At 59.6% G+C, this 16,345-nt stretch overlaps 1 protein-coding gene across 1 annotated transcript in view; it reads right to left on the minus strand.

Moving 5' to 3' along the window:
• MIPEP (mitochondrial intermediate peptidase) overlaps nucleotides 1,460-16,345 on the minus strand; it is a 115,157-nt gene continuing 100,271 nt past the window's right edge. Inside the window, exon 19 of the mRNA XM_021065471.1 lies at nucleotides 1,460-1,702. Within this exon, the coding sequence (XP_020921130.1) occupies nucleotides 1,605-1,702 (98 nt within the window). The 3' untranslated portion in view covers nucleotides 1,460-1,604. The remainder of the gene's footprint in view (nucleotides 1,703-16,345) is intronic.

Consider the following 16,345-nt stretch of genomic DNA (forward strand, 5'->3'; position numbering starts at 1 on the left):
CCACACTCCCCGTCCATCCCGCCCTTCCCCTTTGGCAACGACAAGTCTGGGCTCCAAGCCCCTGAGTTTGTTTCTGTTCTGTGAAGAGGTTCACTTGTGCCGTGTATTAGGTTCCAGGTACACGTGCGGTGTCTGCCTTTCTCTTTCGGACTCCCTCGGGATGAGAGTCTGCAGCTCCATCCGCGTTGCTGCAGAGGGCGTGGTTTTGTTCTTGCATTTCTTTTTGTCTTATTCTACCTGCCTTTTTAGCTTATCCTAGTTTAAAATTTCTGCCTGTTCTTTCTCGCGGCTTTCAGCTGCATCAATGCCATGTGTCTTCGCAGCTCAGCGAAAACGCCAGCGGGGCTCCCGACAGCGCGCCTCGGTCCTGTTTCGAAGCTGCGTTCAGATTCGGGATCACCCGTCCTCTTCCGAGGCCCGAGTCGGTGTCCTTTTCTGGGCTTCACCCTCCTGGAAAGGGAGGCTGAACGCCCGGGGGCTCGGCGCTTGTCAGGACCCCGGCGACAGCGCCGTTTCAGACCCAACCTCCGAGTCCATTTCCCGATCGGGGTTGGCGTCTGCGGCGGGCACGAGCGCCCCTTCCCTCAGCTCGAGGCCGTGGGCAGAGGCAGCCAGCCCCGTCCTGGGCGCCGGTACCCGCCTCTCCCCTCGGCCGGCATCGCCCGGCTTTGTCCTGGGTGCGGGAGCACGCGGCAGGGTGCTGGGACTGAGAAGGGGTGAAGGCAGAGCGCAGGTCGGTGCCCCGGCCGCGGCCCCTGGCACGTCTCCACCCACCCTCACCTGTTCTCGCGCCTGCACGTTCCTCTAGAGTCTCTGGGCGGGTTGGACCCGTGTCCTAGTTTGGGGGACTTTTCATCCTGCTTTTCTGCATCATCAGTGGCCCTTCGGGGCGAGGGAGGCGGCCCCCGCTAGCAGCTGTCAGAGCCTGTACACTCCTGAGTCTGAGGGTGGGAGAAATGTCTTTGCTAATGTCACCACGTGGTGACACGGCAGGCAGGACGATGCTGGGGATAAAGCTGGGGCTGACGCTCGGGGGCGGGTTTATCGGTGGCTGCGGCTCGCCGGCACTCGGTAGCTGTGCCGCAGTTACTGTCGCACCTTCACAGCCAAGTCAGGCCCCCCTGCTCTGCGTCCGGCTGGACGGTGTGTACCGGACACGCGGCCAAAGCCCCCGCGGTCAGTGGCAAATGCTCTGGGAACCATACCTGGTTCCTCGGAGGCTGTAACCGACTACGCCCTTGTCAAGCCACTGACAGAGCCGCCTTAAGAAATCATTCAGAAGGACTGTGTGTGCAATCCTCCTGAACAGTGAAATAATCTTGCTTTTAATGAAGTCCCTAACCAAGCAGAGGTCACGGGCACAGGGGGAAGGTCACCAGGCCCAGGACGTGCCCGCCCCACTCGCTCACTGAGTGGGTTTCCTGAGACTCAGAAGTCTGCCAAACAGGCTGCAAACCCGCAGGATGAAAACAAACAATTTATTGCGAGTTCCATCGGTTTACGGCTTTTCACGAGTCAGGACAGACGTGAATCCCGCCGTCGGAAGCGAGCACCCATTCTTGTCTCCTCCACCCGGCTTTGACCCCGCGCCTCTGCCTCCGCCGTCACTCCGAGTCCGCGAGGAAGCTCTCCGCGTCCAGATCCAAGTCGCACACGAGGGCGTTTACGAAGTCGTCGATGGAAGGGCGCTTCTGAAGCATACCTGAAACAAAGCACAGGTCAGCCGGCCGCGCTCTCCACGGGCACACGGCGGATCTGCCTGCTCGGGGGACACGCTGGCCTCCGGAAACGCGAGTTGGAAGCCTGACTACGAGGATCTCTACAAAAGTCATGGGCAGGAGTTCCCGTCGTCGCTCAGTGGACACACGTCTGACGAGCATCCGTGAGGACGCGGGTGTGATGCCTGGCCTCGCTCAGCGGGTTAAGGATCCGGCGTGGCTGTGGCTGCGGGGTAGGTCACAGACGCAGCTTGGATCCTCTGTTGCTGCGGCTGTGGGCAGGCCGGCAGCTACAGCTCCGGTGGGACTCCTCGCCTGGGAACCTCCATGTGCCGTGGGGGTGGCCCTAAAAAGACGGAAAAAAAAAAAGTCCTGGGCAGTGCGGGGCCCAGAGCGCTTTCTCCTTTTAAAGCTCTTTGCTGTCTACTCGGCACTTAGCTTAGACTTGGGCCCAGTCTCTTTCCCGGCATGTTTATTTTGCGGGTGCACTTGGAGTGCTGTCAGAAGACCGTTTTTCAGTCTCTTTGACTTGGTCAATTTAGTCCGTGTAATCGCTTGCCAAGTTTTATTATCAAGCTCTATGCCCTATGAAATCATTAAGTGTTCATTACGCTGCACAAGTCCAAGCATCAGAGGCACGTCGCTGGCTTGGCTCCAGGCTCGCCTGTCTCGGGGGACTCCCAGCGCTGCAGCCGGGGCTGTGGTGCCAGGTCGCGGAAGGTGTCTGGTTCTCACACCTCCTCCTCCAACACAGAGGGTGGCTATGAAGCTAGAACAAGAGCTGAGACACCCTGTCAGCATGTCGTGACATGTCCCTGAAAGCGGAATTTATCTCAGTTCTTCAAAGAAACCACAGACAAAGACGGAAGCAGTCAAGCTGGGGCCCTGCCTGTGTTCTTGGCGGGGGCGGCTAACTTGGGGTCGAACAGGGCTCCCTCACTGCTATTTAACTGGGGGGCTGGAGCCCGTAAAGCACATTCCAACACTGCGAGCATCCTGTTTGCTCTGACTCTTCAATGCGGTTCAGCTCACATGCCTCGAGGACTTGCTGCGTACAAGGGCACCATGGCCACGAGGGGCACAACGCAAACTGTGGCCTTGGGTGTCCGCGTGGGGCGGGCACCTCGACCCTGCCACACACGGCACAGACCTCACCGTGAGGGCCCAAATGATCAGGTTCTAGAAGAAAATGTATCGTGGTGACTCTGAGGTAGCCAGATGTTTCTTACAGACGCCAAAAGTCATAACCTTAAACGAAAAACACTGATATTCTAGATTCATCAAAACGGACAGCGTCCCGCCTCTGAAGGGAGCCACAGAGCAGACGAACTGGCAGCCGACAGAGCAGGAGGCCGCGCTCTCGCAGCGTGGCTCTCCCGTGGGACGCGTGTCCAGAATGGAGAAGGGACTCCTTGAACTTGTCCTAACATTTTTTTTTTTTTTTTTTGTCTTTCTGTTGTTGCTATTTCTTGGGCCGCTCCCGAGGCATATGGAGGTTCCCAGGCTAGGGGTTGAATCGGAGCTGTAGCCACCGGCCTACGCCAGAGCCACAGCAACGCGGGATCCGAGCCGCGTCTGCAACCTACACCACAGCTCACGGCAACGCCGGATCGTTAACCCACTGAGCAAGGGCAGGGACCGAACCCGCAACCTCATGGTTCCTAGTCGGATTCGTTAACCACTGCGCCACGACGGGAACTCCCTTAACATATTTTTAAAAATCAAAAATGGACAAGAGATGGGAGCAGACCTTTCCTAAAAGATACCCAGACACACACACAGCTCAGGGGCCCTGAGGAGACACACGTCATCACTGTCACAGGGAAGAGAGAAGGAGCCACCGCAAAACAGCAGGACGCGCCCACCGGGGTGTGCACATCGGAGGGCCGGGCCGCCTCCTGCCGCCAAGACCGTGGGCAGCCCAGCCCTCAGCCGGCGGAGGCAGGGATGAGGCGGGGGAGCCCTCAAGACCCAGCCCTGTCCCCTGAAACCAAGCGCGCAGCCTCCCTGTGGTCCAGCCCCTCCTCAAGGGCAGCGGAGCCCACGCAGGCATGGACCCCACACGGGCCCGTCCGCGGGATGCATCCCTGCTGGGGGTCATCCCCAGTCGGGGACAGCTGCCAGCAAGAAAGGGAGAACCCCCCCGCCCAGACACATGGTGGCTGGGGCGCAGACGCGGTAGTGAGTGCAGGCCACACGCAGTCCCCGCACTTGTCACCTCTCCGCGGAGCTCCAGAGCTAAGCCCCGGCGGAAACCCCAGCGGTGGGGACCTTGGGAGTGGAGACAGTGCCGGCCAAGACCGCCCCGGCACGGCGAGGCTCTGCATGGACACGCTTTGCGTCGCTCGGGTGTGTGCCTGCGTCAGAATTCATGGGGGAGGATGCTAAAAATGCGGGCACTGCACCTTTTTCCCCAAGAGAAGGGGCCGGCATTGAGCTCTAGTTAGCGTGTGCACGAAGAAATGCGCTGGGGGCGGTGACATCGGCAACTTGCTTTGAAAAAATACACACGATGGGTAAGTGGGCGGGTGGCCAAGGTGGTCAGAGCGGAGTGGTCCTTGTGGGGCCTGAACGGCAGGTGTATGCGTGCTGGCGGTTCTCTCCACCTGCCGCAGTGTTCGCGTCGAGTGTGCGGTCGCTGGGAGGACAGAGGGGAATTCAGTGGGGAGAGTGAGGGCTCGGCGGACGGTCCTGGGAGCAGCTGAAAAGATGCGGAAGCTGAGGCTCAAATCAGGGCCTGGCAGGTGGAGCGGATGCTGCAGGAAGGCACCAAGGCGGGCAGGCCCTGAGGGTCTGGCATCGGGAGCGAGGGTGGGGAGACTTGGGGGAGCTGAGGCTGGAAACCGGGGGGACCAGGAAGGGGGCACAGCTTAGGTGCTGGGTGCTGCCCGCCCGTCCTCCCGCCAGAGCTCACCGGGCCAGGACTGGACCCGCGGTCGTGGCCATGCCCACCTGGAGGGTGGCCACGTGGAACCGGACGGGCTTGTGCTGTGGACACGGGGCAGGAGCTCCAGACCCGAGCCGTCAGCTGCTCACCGGCCCCATGTGCTACGAGCCCCAAGGACAGTGGGTGCCCGGCTGCAGGTGGGGGAGGGCCCGGCCGCCTCTCTCATTCGCGTTCCTGCTCTAACACCGTGTCTCGGGGGCCTGACAGCTCGGTGACTGCAGGAGAAGTCTGGGTGCTATGTTCTTTCCACCGTGAAGCATCTCCGTGGATGAGAAAGGCCTCTCCTCCCAGGAATGGGCAGCTTTGATGATTGCTCAGGTAGCACCTGCCACGTGGCCACTCCTCTGCAGGACACAGCATGTGGGGCTGTGCGTCCCCACGTGCCGGGTCTGTGGGTGCAGAGAACGGCAGTAGGGAGGCTGAACCCACGGCTCTGAGCTGAATGCTGTCCTGTTACAGCTCAGCCTGTCCTTCAACCACTGCTCGTTGGTAGCTGAACGCCGGGACTGTCCGAAGGGGGAGGGAGCCCTTTACTCAGAGCCATGCTGTCCAGCCTCGCCCCTTGGAGGTGTTGCTGTGGGCCCGCCAGGCTGCCCACACGGAGGGGACCTTGCTCCATCCTCGTCCTCCCGGGCCACACCCGCGCCAGGTCCGTCTCCAGCCGCTTCTGCACCTCAGAGAAGGGTGGCAGCCGTGCGGACAGCAGGAGCAACCGTCCTCACTCTGAGTAGCGAGTCAAACACAGTCTGGCCAGAGGCGGGGGGTCTGGGGGGGGTGATGGGACGTGGAGCGCAAGGTTGACACAGAGAAGGGGCTGGGGACAAAGGGCCTGACTGCTTCCCGGGCGGGAGCCCTTGTCCTGCTGGTCGGCGGCTGAGCTGTCCCGCTTTGGTTCATGTGTGTGGCAGGTACCACCATGAACCACCTTCTGCACAGAGAACGAAAAGAAGAGCAGTGTCTTCGGGCACATGCCCAAGGCGGGGAAGGAGTCCAAGGACACTCTGCTTCTTTTTAAAAACCGGATGAAGAGGTGCCTCCGCCTTCAAGTCTCCACGTGAGAGGGGGGTGACCAGACGTGCAGTTTCGTAGGAGCCCCCGGAGCGGCGGGAGGTGCTGAGGCCACAGGCGGGTGCGGTTGCCTTTCTCTGGAAATCGCCTGGGCGGGGGTGACACCGCGGGAGGGAACCCAGGACGCCGCACGCCTGAAAAGGGGCCGGGAGAAGCCGGGCTGGCTGCCCGCTGCTGCGCTCCTCGGAGGAGCGGGGGATAACGAGCGGGTGGAGAATGATGACTTAATTTATTTTTCTCCTCATTGTACCTAAGAGGCAAATGGGCTAATAAAAATTGGGACAAGCCAGAACCCCTTCCAGTGAGCCGCCCAAAGCGTGTCGTGGCCTTGAGCGTGCGGCAGCGAGCCAGGGCCTGACAGAAATGAATGACGCCATCAGGGGTTTCCGGGGCCGACGGCTGAAGCCGCTCTCGAGGCTGCTGCGGACACGGAGCTGCACATCAGCGCGGGGAGGGTGGCGGGGTGAGGACAGGGCTAGACAGCGGGCTGGGAAGGGCCTGGGCGACCCCACCACCAGCACCCACATGGGGTGACAAGTACGACAGCCGTGCCCCCAGGCCCTGTGCTCGCCAGCCAGCCCGTGCGGCCTGCAGGACAGCAAACCAGAGAGCAGGGCTGGGGGGTGGTGGGGGGGACGTCTTTCGGGGACGCCTGGGAGCCTGGTTCCCAGGCCCCACACCGAGAGCCGAGGACGCAGTGTCTGTGCCCTGGGTTCTGTACCGCCAGCCACATTCTCAAAAGGCCGCAACTTCGGCATCAGCCTCCTGCTGTCTCAGAGTTTCCTGATGCCGCCCTGGGTCGGGCTGGCCCCCCATGGTGACCAGGAGCTCCCTGGGGGTGCGACCGCTCTCTGCTGGGGTCCCTCCCAGCAGGATCCCAGGAGATAGCACCCAGGAGCCGTCTGGGCACCTCCCTGCCCCACGCTCAGCCCCGCAAACAGAAGCCCGTCCAAGCCTCTGGGCCCACACACATCTGCGTTGTCAGCAGGAGCAGCTGTCAGCCCCGGCTAAGGGCAGTGCGGGCGCAGAGCTGCCTGTCACTCCGTGCCACTGTGTGACATGGGCCATACCATCTGCGCCTCCGTGTGCTCCGGGTCCAAGGGGCCCTCCTGAGTGCCGTCTGGACGCAGACGCTATGGTTGCTGGTGAACGGGACCAACCAAGGCCGGCCAGGAATCTCGCCTGGACCCTCCACTGAGAGCGGGGAGTGTGATCTGTATGCCATTTAATTTCCAGGACGCTCGGCTTTCAGGGCAGCTGAAGAACACGGAGCTGCTGAGGCCCTGGGAGCGGGGCGGGGGCTCCCCATGGGCCGGCCTCACCCGGGAGGGGACGCAGTGACCAGAGGACCTCTGTAGGTTTTTCCTCTTGCCTCTCTGCCCTCTCCCTCACCCTGAGTGCCTGTGTGGTTTAAGGCTGGCGAGCCGTCACACAGCATCAGGAAAAGTGTGCAGAAACCGCCGCGACCCTTGCAGACGCGTGTGGTCCGTCCTCTAAGCGTGGAGTTCCTGGCACGATACAGTGAGAGCGTCGCGGGGAACCGGCCAGAAACCCGGGTTCCTGGGCGCCCCCCACTGGACCTGGAGCAGGTGGTGGGGGCCAGGCACTGGGCGCTGTGATGTGCCCTCGGCCCAAGGGGACCCGCTCAGGGAAAACGAGAGGATGGCATGCTCCGAGCGGGATAAACGTACCGATTTTCTGTTGAAACTAGAAAAGATTGGCTTCTCCAATGACACAGTGAACAGTCTATGAAACAAACGTGGCATCTGTTTGGGAGAGGTTCACAGCGGTGGTCCCCAGGCCCCAAGAGCCACGACACGGCTGGAACAGCATCTTCAAAGGTCAGTGGATCCGGCATGAAAACAGCCTTCAATTCGGGGTGTGTGCGGGGCTGCACGGGGCTGAGAGCGCAGCCACGGGCGCCCAGAAGCCTCGGCTGGGGCGGCTCTGGAGGCTGGTGTTTTTATTTCAATGACAAGAAGTGAGGCAGGGTCCGTCCTGGTGGGAGAAGCCGCTGCTCGGTGTTTACTGACTCCAGGAGGGATGCTGAAGCTCGTCTCAGTTTCAGCAGCCGCTTCCACCTGCCCTTCTGACTGACGGCCGAGCCCCCACGCGGCCCTGGGCGGGCGGGGCCTCAGGACGCACCTGCCCAGTCGCAGGGGCGGAGGCATGCGGGGAGCCTGGGCCGGCGCTGCCCAGAGACCAGGCCCACAAGGTGTGGCCCAGAGCCAGCTCGCAGGAGGAGGCTGTTGGAGGGGAGCCGTGGAGACGCCGGACTGCAGCGCCCGAGGGGCTGACCGTGAGCTCCCCGAGGGCTGGGCACGTGTGGCCGGGCCAGGGCTGGAGGGCTGGGCGGCCTCCAGGTTCCTCGCCCTCACTTGGCCCAGCTCAGCTGCCTGGAATTCAAGCGTATTTTCCCTGGAACTTGCTGCGGGGTAGAGGGATGAAAGGTCTGGGGATGAGGGGACGGGCCACTCTGGCTCCCGGTGCCCCAGGGACCACATGTGCCTTCATGGAGCCCAGAAGATGAGCGTGCTCAGCTGTTCTGTGGCTTCTCCCTTTGAGTCCGTGGTAGCCCTGGAACTGTCCCCCCAAATCCGTCTTCTGCTGGGTCAAAGTGGGTTCTTTCAGGAAAACTCCCAGTTGATAAAAAGACGAGTTCACAAGTTATTCAGAGGGGCCAGGGTGGGGGTGGGGACCCTGATGTTTCTGTTTGATTAAGGACCAAGTTTTAGACCCGGAGTTTGCACCAGAAGCGGGTGGTTTGTTTTTGTCCCCCTTTTGCACTTAAAGGAGCCGTCCTCCCACAGTAAGTAAACAGGTGACACACGAGTGAGCTTTACACCAGGGCTCCCCTCTGGCTCCACTGGGGAAGGAGGGTCCTGTCCCAGGAGGGGAGGGGGCTTCACCCCTCCCAGCCTAGCCAGGTGCGAGCCAGGGGCGCGGGGGCACGGCGAGAAGCAGGGGTCCTGGCTCAGCAGCTCGAGGCCGCCTGAACTCCGTCCTTTGGTGGCAGATTCAGGGAGCCTAACGCCCTTCTGTCCGTGGCTTTCAGGGGTGCAGGGGAAGCTCGTGCTTGGGCATGTCTCCAGGACGGGAGGCAGGCGTGGTCCTGACACCCATCAGGCCTGGCCTTCAGATGACTCCCAGGTCTCTGAAAATCAGAGCTGAGCACCGGCCACGCGCGCATTTCAGTGCCGGAAGTGTTTAAATTAAGGTGTGTCAGTCAGGCTTGTCTTTGAGGCCTGCGGGCATCGTGTGTTGAGGGACAGCAGCCCGGCTCTGCACACGGGCAGAGTGCCTGCCTGCGGGGCGGCCGCTGTGCAGGTGAGGATTTCAGGCTGAATGGAACACGACCTGTTTCAGCATTTTGTAGCTTAAAACCTCAGGTTGTTTCTCCTCTTCGGACTGTCCAGAAGTTTCCCTTGGAAGGGTTGCCAAGGAGGAATAGAGCAGAAAGATAAATTCTTCCTCTTCTAAACTCAATTTCTGGTGCCTCTGAAGGCACACTGGTGGTCGGAGTGTGGTTTGGCAGCTGCCCGGTTAAGGGACACCTGGCCAAGGGACATCCGACCAGTCACTTGACTGCCTGAGACTCCCTTCCGCTGGAGGCAGCAGGGGCCAGGCTGGTGCAGGCAGGTGTCACACGGGAAGATGGTGAAGTTGGCCCGTCATCGGCTCTGCTCGATGGCAGGAAGGATCAGGTGCCGTCAGCACCCTGGACAATGCTGACTGGTAACCAGCACATCCCCGGTTCGAGGGGCGAAGGGTGAGGCTGCTCATTTTATTTGCACGAGGTGAATTTCAAAATGTGGCTCTGTGCTTAAGTATTTAGGATGTTACCATCAAACTCAAAGACACAAGCCAAATACCCAGCTAATGAATCACGGCTTGCTGTGCTTTTTTCTGGCTTTTCACCTGCCTTTCATCGGACAGCTGTCTATCTACTGAAAGAGGGAAACAGAAGAGCCAAGTCGAGTCGATCTGTTTTGTGAGCAGCTGTGATGGAGGGTGTATCGGCGCCATCGCGAGCCTGGAGGGATGGGCCGTGCTGGAGACGACGGCGGGGGTGACGCGGGACTCAGACACGCGGCACGGAGCGTGCCACTGACCTGCACAGGCGTGGTCAGTTTTATGTCACCACACCTAAGAAAAAAGAAGGAACCAGAAACCCCCGAGACAGAGCGTGTGACTCGCGCCTGTCATGTCTCTGCTCCGTGCCGGGCTTCCAAACGTGAGGCCGCGGTGCCCACGGCCAGGGACCAGCCCGGAGCCGCCTGTTCCGCCGCCACCCTCAGTTCTACAAACCCAGCCTCATGGTTCATGGCTGTTTTTTATGCCGAGATAATTACATGTGCCACACTCGGCTCAGGCTGATTAAGAATCCGAGTAGAAAGGCTGGCCTGGCAGTCTGAAGAATCGCGAGTGAACTTTATGAGATGAGACTCTCATTCCAGGTCCGTCCCGCCCGAGCCCCGGGCGACTGGCTCGCCTGCCTGCACTCAGCTCCCTCGGCTGCGGCCGCGTCTGCATCTGCCCACATCTCCGTCCCCGGGAGATCCCACTCTCTTCTTCCATCAGAGCCAGGCCAGCGCCAGAAAGTGAAATTCCTCTCCTCCTTTGAACTGGAAGACACTTGCCCCCTCGGTTGGGTGAATTCCTGTCGCTGCTCGGATAGGACTTGGGCCTGTGGGGCCCCTCCTGCACGGGGCAGAGCCCCGGGGTACCGGCTGGATAGAAGCCGTTCCAGCAGGACGGCTGGCGGACGTGCTCTGGGTAAAAATTCGTTTAATTTCATAAAGATCTAATAATTCTATTTACCACTTACATCTCTGGGTTACCAAACATTTTGGTGTTTGAAGTTCCACATCTTCCTTAAACACACCCACACATCAAACAGGTACACACCCTCTTAAAAAATCAGCGCGTTTACAGGAGGGAGGCCGCGTCCAGAAAGCTGTCAGCCAGTTCAGAGACCGCGCTGAGTCATGGGGCAAGCCAGTGAAGAGGAGGGACTCTGGTGACCTGGCCATTGTGCTGGGCGGCCGTCACCTCTGCCGTGGACTGTGCGTCGTCATCCCGGAGCCACCAAACGCACAGGCCGCGTCCCTGACACACTTTCCGCTCTCCTTCCCGGGACGTGTGCAGAGCGCGGTGGCACTGAGCCTGCCTGCGTGCCGCCCTCTCGTCCTGCGGACCTGGTGCACCTGAGACCACCTTCCACTCTAAGGCCACCGACAGCCTGTCCGTTCTGGTCAGACGTGCCCCTGTCTGTCCCCGTGACCTCCTGCTCGGAGAAAGCAAATCACTCTTCTGGCGGCATCGCTGTCCACGGCCACGGTCACCAAGAGGATCAAGGGGTGGGTGGTGGGGACAGGGGACACACGTGCAGCTGTCTGCAACGCGAAAGCTGGAACAGCCTGGGAAAGAAGTTGAAAAGCTCACGCGTGGCTCCAGCCAGGATGAGTGTGCATCCTGTGTTCTGCCACTTGCCACAGTGTGGCCTCAGCCCGCTGGGAGGAATAAAAGAGCCCGTGCACGCAGCCGGCCTGGCACGGCTCCTGGCACATCCAGAACACCCAGCAAAGGGCGACGCCGTAGTTCTCGGCATGGTTCTGTCTTGCTGTGGCCAGTGCTATTATCGCCCTGTCTGTCGAACTCTAGAGACAGAAGAGCAGTGGAAACTCGTCCTCCTGGTTAAGAGCCGACGCGGAGAGCGCCCTGTCTCAGGAAACTCGCCAACGGGCCAGGGCGGCGTCTCAGTGAATCCCACCCGAACGGGAACAGCACGTGCGGGAGGAAGACCAAAGTGAACGTGGTGCTCAAGTGCCAGTTATTTGGAGGGGATGATTTAAGATTTTCAGGATTTTCTTCAAAGCTCCGTTTGGTTGAAACTGCTTGAAGGGAGAAGTGGAGGAAGGGAGTGGAGTCCAGCTGCCCTCCTGACCCGACCGCTTCGTCCGAGCAGACGGGCGCAGCACCGCGAGCAGGGGATCAAGAAACCAAACTTGTGAAACTCGACACACCCCGAGGACTGGAGAGGGTCCAGGACCTGGGATTAGGGAGAGGAGGGACTGTTCTATTTTTAAAACTTTCTTGTAAAGACGAACTATGAAGTAAAGAGGAAAATCGGGCACCGCCGTTCTCAAGCCTGCCTTCATCGTCAGTAACGTTACATAACAGCCCAAAGGGAAACGTTGCCTTTAGAGACGCTGAAAGCCTCAAACACGAGGAGGTAACTTGCGGGAGACGGTCCAGGCTCTCTGGCAACACTTGAAGCAGGAGCTGGTTGGCAAATGTCCATTTCAGTTCGGGAACCGAAACCTGCCAGAAATCCCTACAGCGAGGACCTTGCCCTAGGACCGATCTTACCCTCTATCGGGGGCCCTTGGATGTCAGGTCCTCAGCGGGTCCGGCCCTGCCCTGAGATGCTCTTGGCTCCTAACTTCCTTGGCCCTGAAGCTGCACATCCATCGAGAGTCTTTCAGTCTGCTGCTCACAGCACACGTCTGTAACCACGAGGCAAGAACGTCATCCGTAACGAGTGTCTTTAAAGACGTTATGATGTTCCCGTCAGGCAGGCAGAAGAGCTGACTGCGTTCCTGTTACAGGGCTGTACACGCTCACACGGCTTGGAAACAGAACCACTGGTGTGTTTCTTGGAATGACGCTCCTACAGGATGTTTACCTGGAAAAAAAGGCTCGGGCACCTCAGTGCAGTCAGACGCCAAGGATGCCCTCCAGATGCTGCTCAGGGAAGAGCAGGCAGAGTGGCAGCCTGCCGCTGTTCGGAGACACGGCCTACAGAAGTGAGCGGTGACAGAAAGCTCCCCCAGGGCCCACTGTCCTGGAGGGGACAGGTGCCAGCTTCGAGGCCACGTGCCCGGGCTCAGTCTGATGGTGCTGGTAAATGGCTCTGTGATGCCAGGGGACCGAGAGCTTCTCTGGGCCTTACGTCCACTGCTGTGAAGAGGGTCATGCCACCCCCCAGACCGGCACGGGTGCGCTAAGGGGTCTGTGGATGCCCGCGCCCAGTGAACTGTCACCCCATCCTCAGACCTTTCTCTGAGCGTGAGTCTCCTTCTGTCATCTGTCATAAAGCAGACGACCTGGTATCGTGAGGGCGGGTGCTCAGCTGCCGCGGGTTCACAGGAGGGGCTGGACCGACCACCAGTGAGCCTGCGGCGAATACTCACCCGCCCTGTGGCCAGGACCAGGCACTGGACGCAACAGAAAGTGCCTGAAACGTACTTACTATAGTACATGGTCGACAGGTTAAAAGTTAAAATTCTGCCTTAAGGCTACTTTCCTAAGGGCGCTTTATCATGTTTGCTGGCGAAAATTATGTGGGTTGAATTTATTCACTTTATTCACCAGAACAGTGCTGATAACTTGCGGGTGGGGGGGGTCCCCGGACGGGAGGTTTGGGGGCTAAGCTTGCAGAAGAGACTGTGGCTTCCTGCGCAAGGCCAGCCCCTGCTGGGGGCGGGGGCAGAGGTCGATGTGCACACGGGCCCCATCACCTACCCCCGAACCTGCGCCAGCATGCCCACGTGGTAACCACGGCAACCGGCAACCATGGCTCCAGAGGACAGTGTGACCACAGGCGCCACTCACTGCTGGGTCCCAAAGTCCCTTCACCGAGAACGTGAAAAACCACACTCTTGGCAGGAGGCCGTCTCACACCGTCTCTTCCTCCCCCCGGTGTCTCAACGCCTGGCCTTGTCCAGCTCTTGTGTCACTACCCCTGTACCTGTCTGCGCAGGTCCCACCTTTCCCGTTTGTGAGTGAAGCGCGTGCGATGCGCTCCTGGAAGGGCGGGGCCTCGGGTCTGCACCCACCGCTCGTCCCTGTGCCCTGGTGCAGAGAACCAGGGTGCCAGGTAGCCAGGTGGCAGGGCTGAAGGCCAGGAGCCGTGAAGTCCCCCAGCTGGGCGCCCAGGCATTGGACATGACAAAAAGTGCCTAAAACGTAGTTATTGTAGTACGTGGTCGACAGGTTAAGTTAACGCGTCCTGGAGGGGCTCCTCTGTGCGACCCCTGCCGGGCGCTACGCCCCTCGTGTGAGTGCAGGGTCTGTGTCGTTCTCACTTATTTTTGTGTCTCTGAAGTGCCTGGCCAGCATGAAGTACTTGATAAATACGTGCTAAGCTTAAATGAATTACCGTCAGCTACAAGTGACATGAAGCTTTTTTCATTACTTCCGATTACTCACTGGTCACTAACGAGAGGACACTGAAATAACACGTCGTAATGAAGGCCGGTGCCCTGGACAGCTGACTGAGTCTTAGGCCTGGCGGTGGCGGGTCTCAGGGCGCCCGGCCTGATGGTCCCCACAGGGGGTGGGAGGAGCGGGATGGGGCGGGAGGGGCCGCGGCCAGACCTCTGCCGGAGCTGGTCTGCTTGAGTTAAGCCCCGAGTGGACTCCCTTCCACAGCCAGCCTCCCTGCCAGGCGCCCTGCGTCCAGCGGGGGAGGCACCTCTGTCCCCCGCCCCAGTGGTCACGCGTTCTCCACGCTGATGTCCACTCCTTAACCCACTTCACTAACTGACCACACTGACCGGTCCTGCATGAGGTGAACTGTGGACAGCGGGGAGGGTCTGTGTACCACGCGCTCGCTGTAGGACCCGTGTCGTGTAGGAGGCGTGCGGCTTCTGGGGTAACAGCTGTCAGAGGGCGGAGGGCAGCCCAGGGGGCAAACGGATGGTTAGAAGCGGCGTCCTCCTCCCGCCGACGAAGGGAGGCGCTGAGATCAAAAGGGACGGCGCGGGCGGGGGGGGGGGGGAACACACAAAGGCCAAGCCGGTTGTCGGACACCTGAGCAGACGCGGGGACAGAAGTCAGGGCAGAGGTGACAGTGAGTTGCTGGGTGACACACATCTTTACTCAGGGGTGGGGGGGGGCTGCATTATAAAAGTTTACATCACAAAAAATGTTTGGGCCCGCCAAGTACTTGGGGAAAGAAGATTCAGGCTGTCCCTCCCTATCCAGTCTGTTGATGGACTATTCGGCTGCTTCCGGATCTTGGCAACTGTAAATAGTGCTGCTGTGGACACGGGGGTGCATGTAGCTTTTCAGAGCGTTTCCATCGTCTGAGTACACGCTCAGGAGTGGGACGGCCGGGTCGCATGGTGGTTCTGTTTTGCTTTTTCAAGGACCCTCCCTGCTGCTCTCCACGGCCCGCAGGACATTCTACGCCCACCAGCAGGGCGGGGGCTCCCTCGGCCCCACACCCTCCAGCGAGTGTCATTCGTTGACTGATGATGCCCAGTCTGACCCGCGTGAGATGCTAGCTCGCGGCTGTCCTGTGCATTTCCTTAGTAAGGAGTCATGTCTCATATCTTTCCCCGTGCCTGTTACCCATCTGCATGTCGTTTTTAAAAAACGTCCATTCAGGAGTTCCTATCGTGGCGCAGTGGTTAATGCATCCATCTGGGAACCATGAGGTTGCGGGTTCGATCCCTGGCCTTGCTCAGTGGGTTAAGGATCCAGCGTTGCTGTGAGCTGTGGTGTAGGTCACAGACGTGGCTTGGATCCCGTGTTGCTGTGGCTCTGGCGTACGCTGGCAGCTACAGCTCCGATGGGACCCCTAGCCTGGAACCCTCACGTGCCAAGGGAGCGGCCCTAGAAAAGGCAAAAAGACAACAACAACAAAAAAGGGAAAAACGTCCATTCAGATCATCTGCCCACTACCTGACAGCATTATCTTTTTGACATCGGGTTGTAGGAGTCGTTTATATATTTCAGAGATGAACTCTTTGTCGGTCCTAGTATTTGCAAACATCTTCTGCCATTCTGTAGGTTGTCTTTTTGTTTTGATGATGGCTTCCTTTGCTGCACAAAAGCTTTCAATTAGGTTCCACTGAATTTTGCTTTTGTTCCTTTTGCCTTAGAAGACAGATCCAAAAAACACTGCTAGGGAGTTTCCGTCGTGGCTCAGCAGTCATGAACCTGACTAGTAGCCATGAGGACGCAGGTCTGACCCCTGGCCTCGCTCAGTGGGTGAGAGACCCGGCATTGTCGTCCGTGAGCTGCGGTGTAGGTGACAGATGCGACTCAGATCCTGCGTGGCCGTGGCTGTGGTGTAGGCCGGCAGCTGCAGCTCCGATTAGATCCTTAGCCTGGGAACCTTCAGATGCGGCAGGTGGCGCTCTGAAAAGACCAAAAAAAAAAAAAAAAAAAAAAAACACTGCAATTTACGTCTCGTCTGTGAGTTTCAAGGCGTCACGTGTTTTACTTAGGCTCTAAACCACCGAGAGTTCGTCCTGCTGTGTAGTGGGAGGCGAGGTCCCGGTGTTGCTGCTCTCAAGTGCGGCCGCCAGGCTCTCCCAGCAGCGCCTGCCGAAGCGACGGCGCTCTCTCCATCGCGTGTTCTTGCCGCCTTCGTCGCGGGTTCACTCACCCCAGGCGTCTGGGTTAATCCTGGGCTCTCTGTTCTGTCCCACTGCTCCTTGTTTCTGCCTCTGTGCCCCCACCAGCCTGTTGCGATGACTGCAGCTGTGTAGCACCGTCTGAAGTTTGGAAGGATTTACTGCTCCAGCTCTTTCCTCTCAGGACGGCTGTGCGAGTCTGGGTCTTGGGTGACGGCATGAACACGTCGGGCTCTCCGGGG

The sequence above is a fragment of the Sus scrofa genome, chromosome 11 (assembly GCF_000003025.6).
Source record: "Sus scrofa isolate TJ Tabasco breed Duroc chromosome 11, Sscrofa11.1, whole genome shotgun sequence".
Classification (NCBI taxonomy): Eukaryota; Metazoa; Chordata; class Mammalia; order Artiodactyla; family Suidae; genus Sus; species Sus scrofa.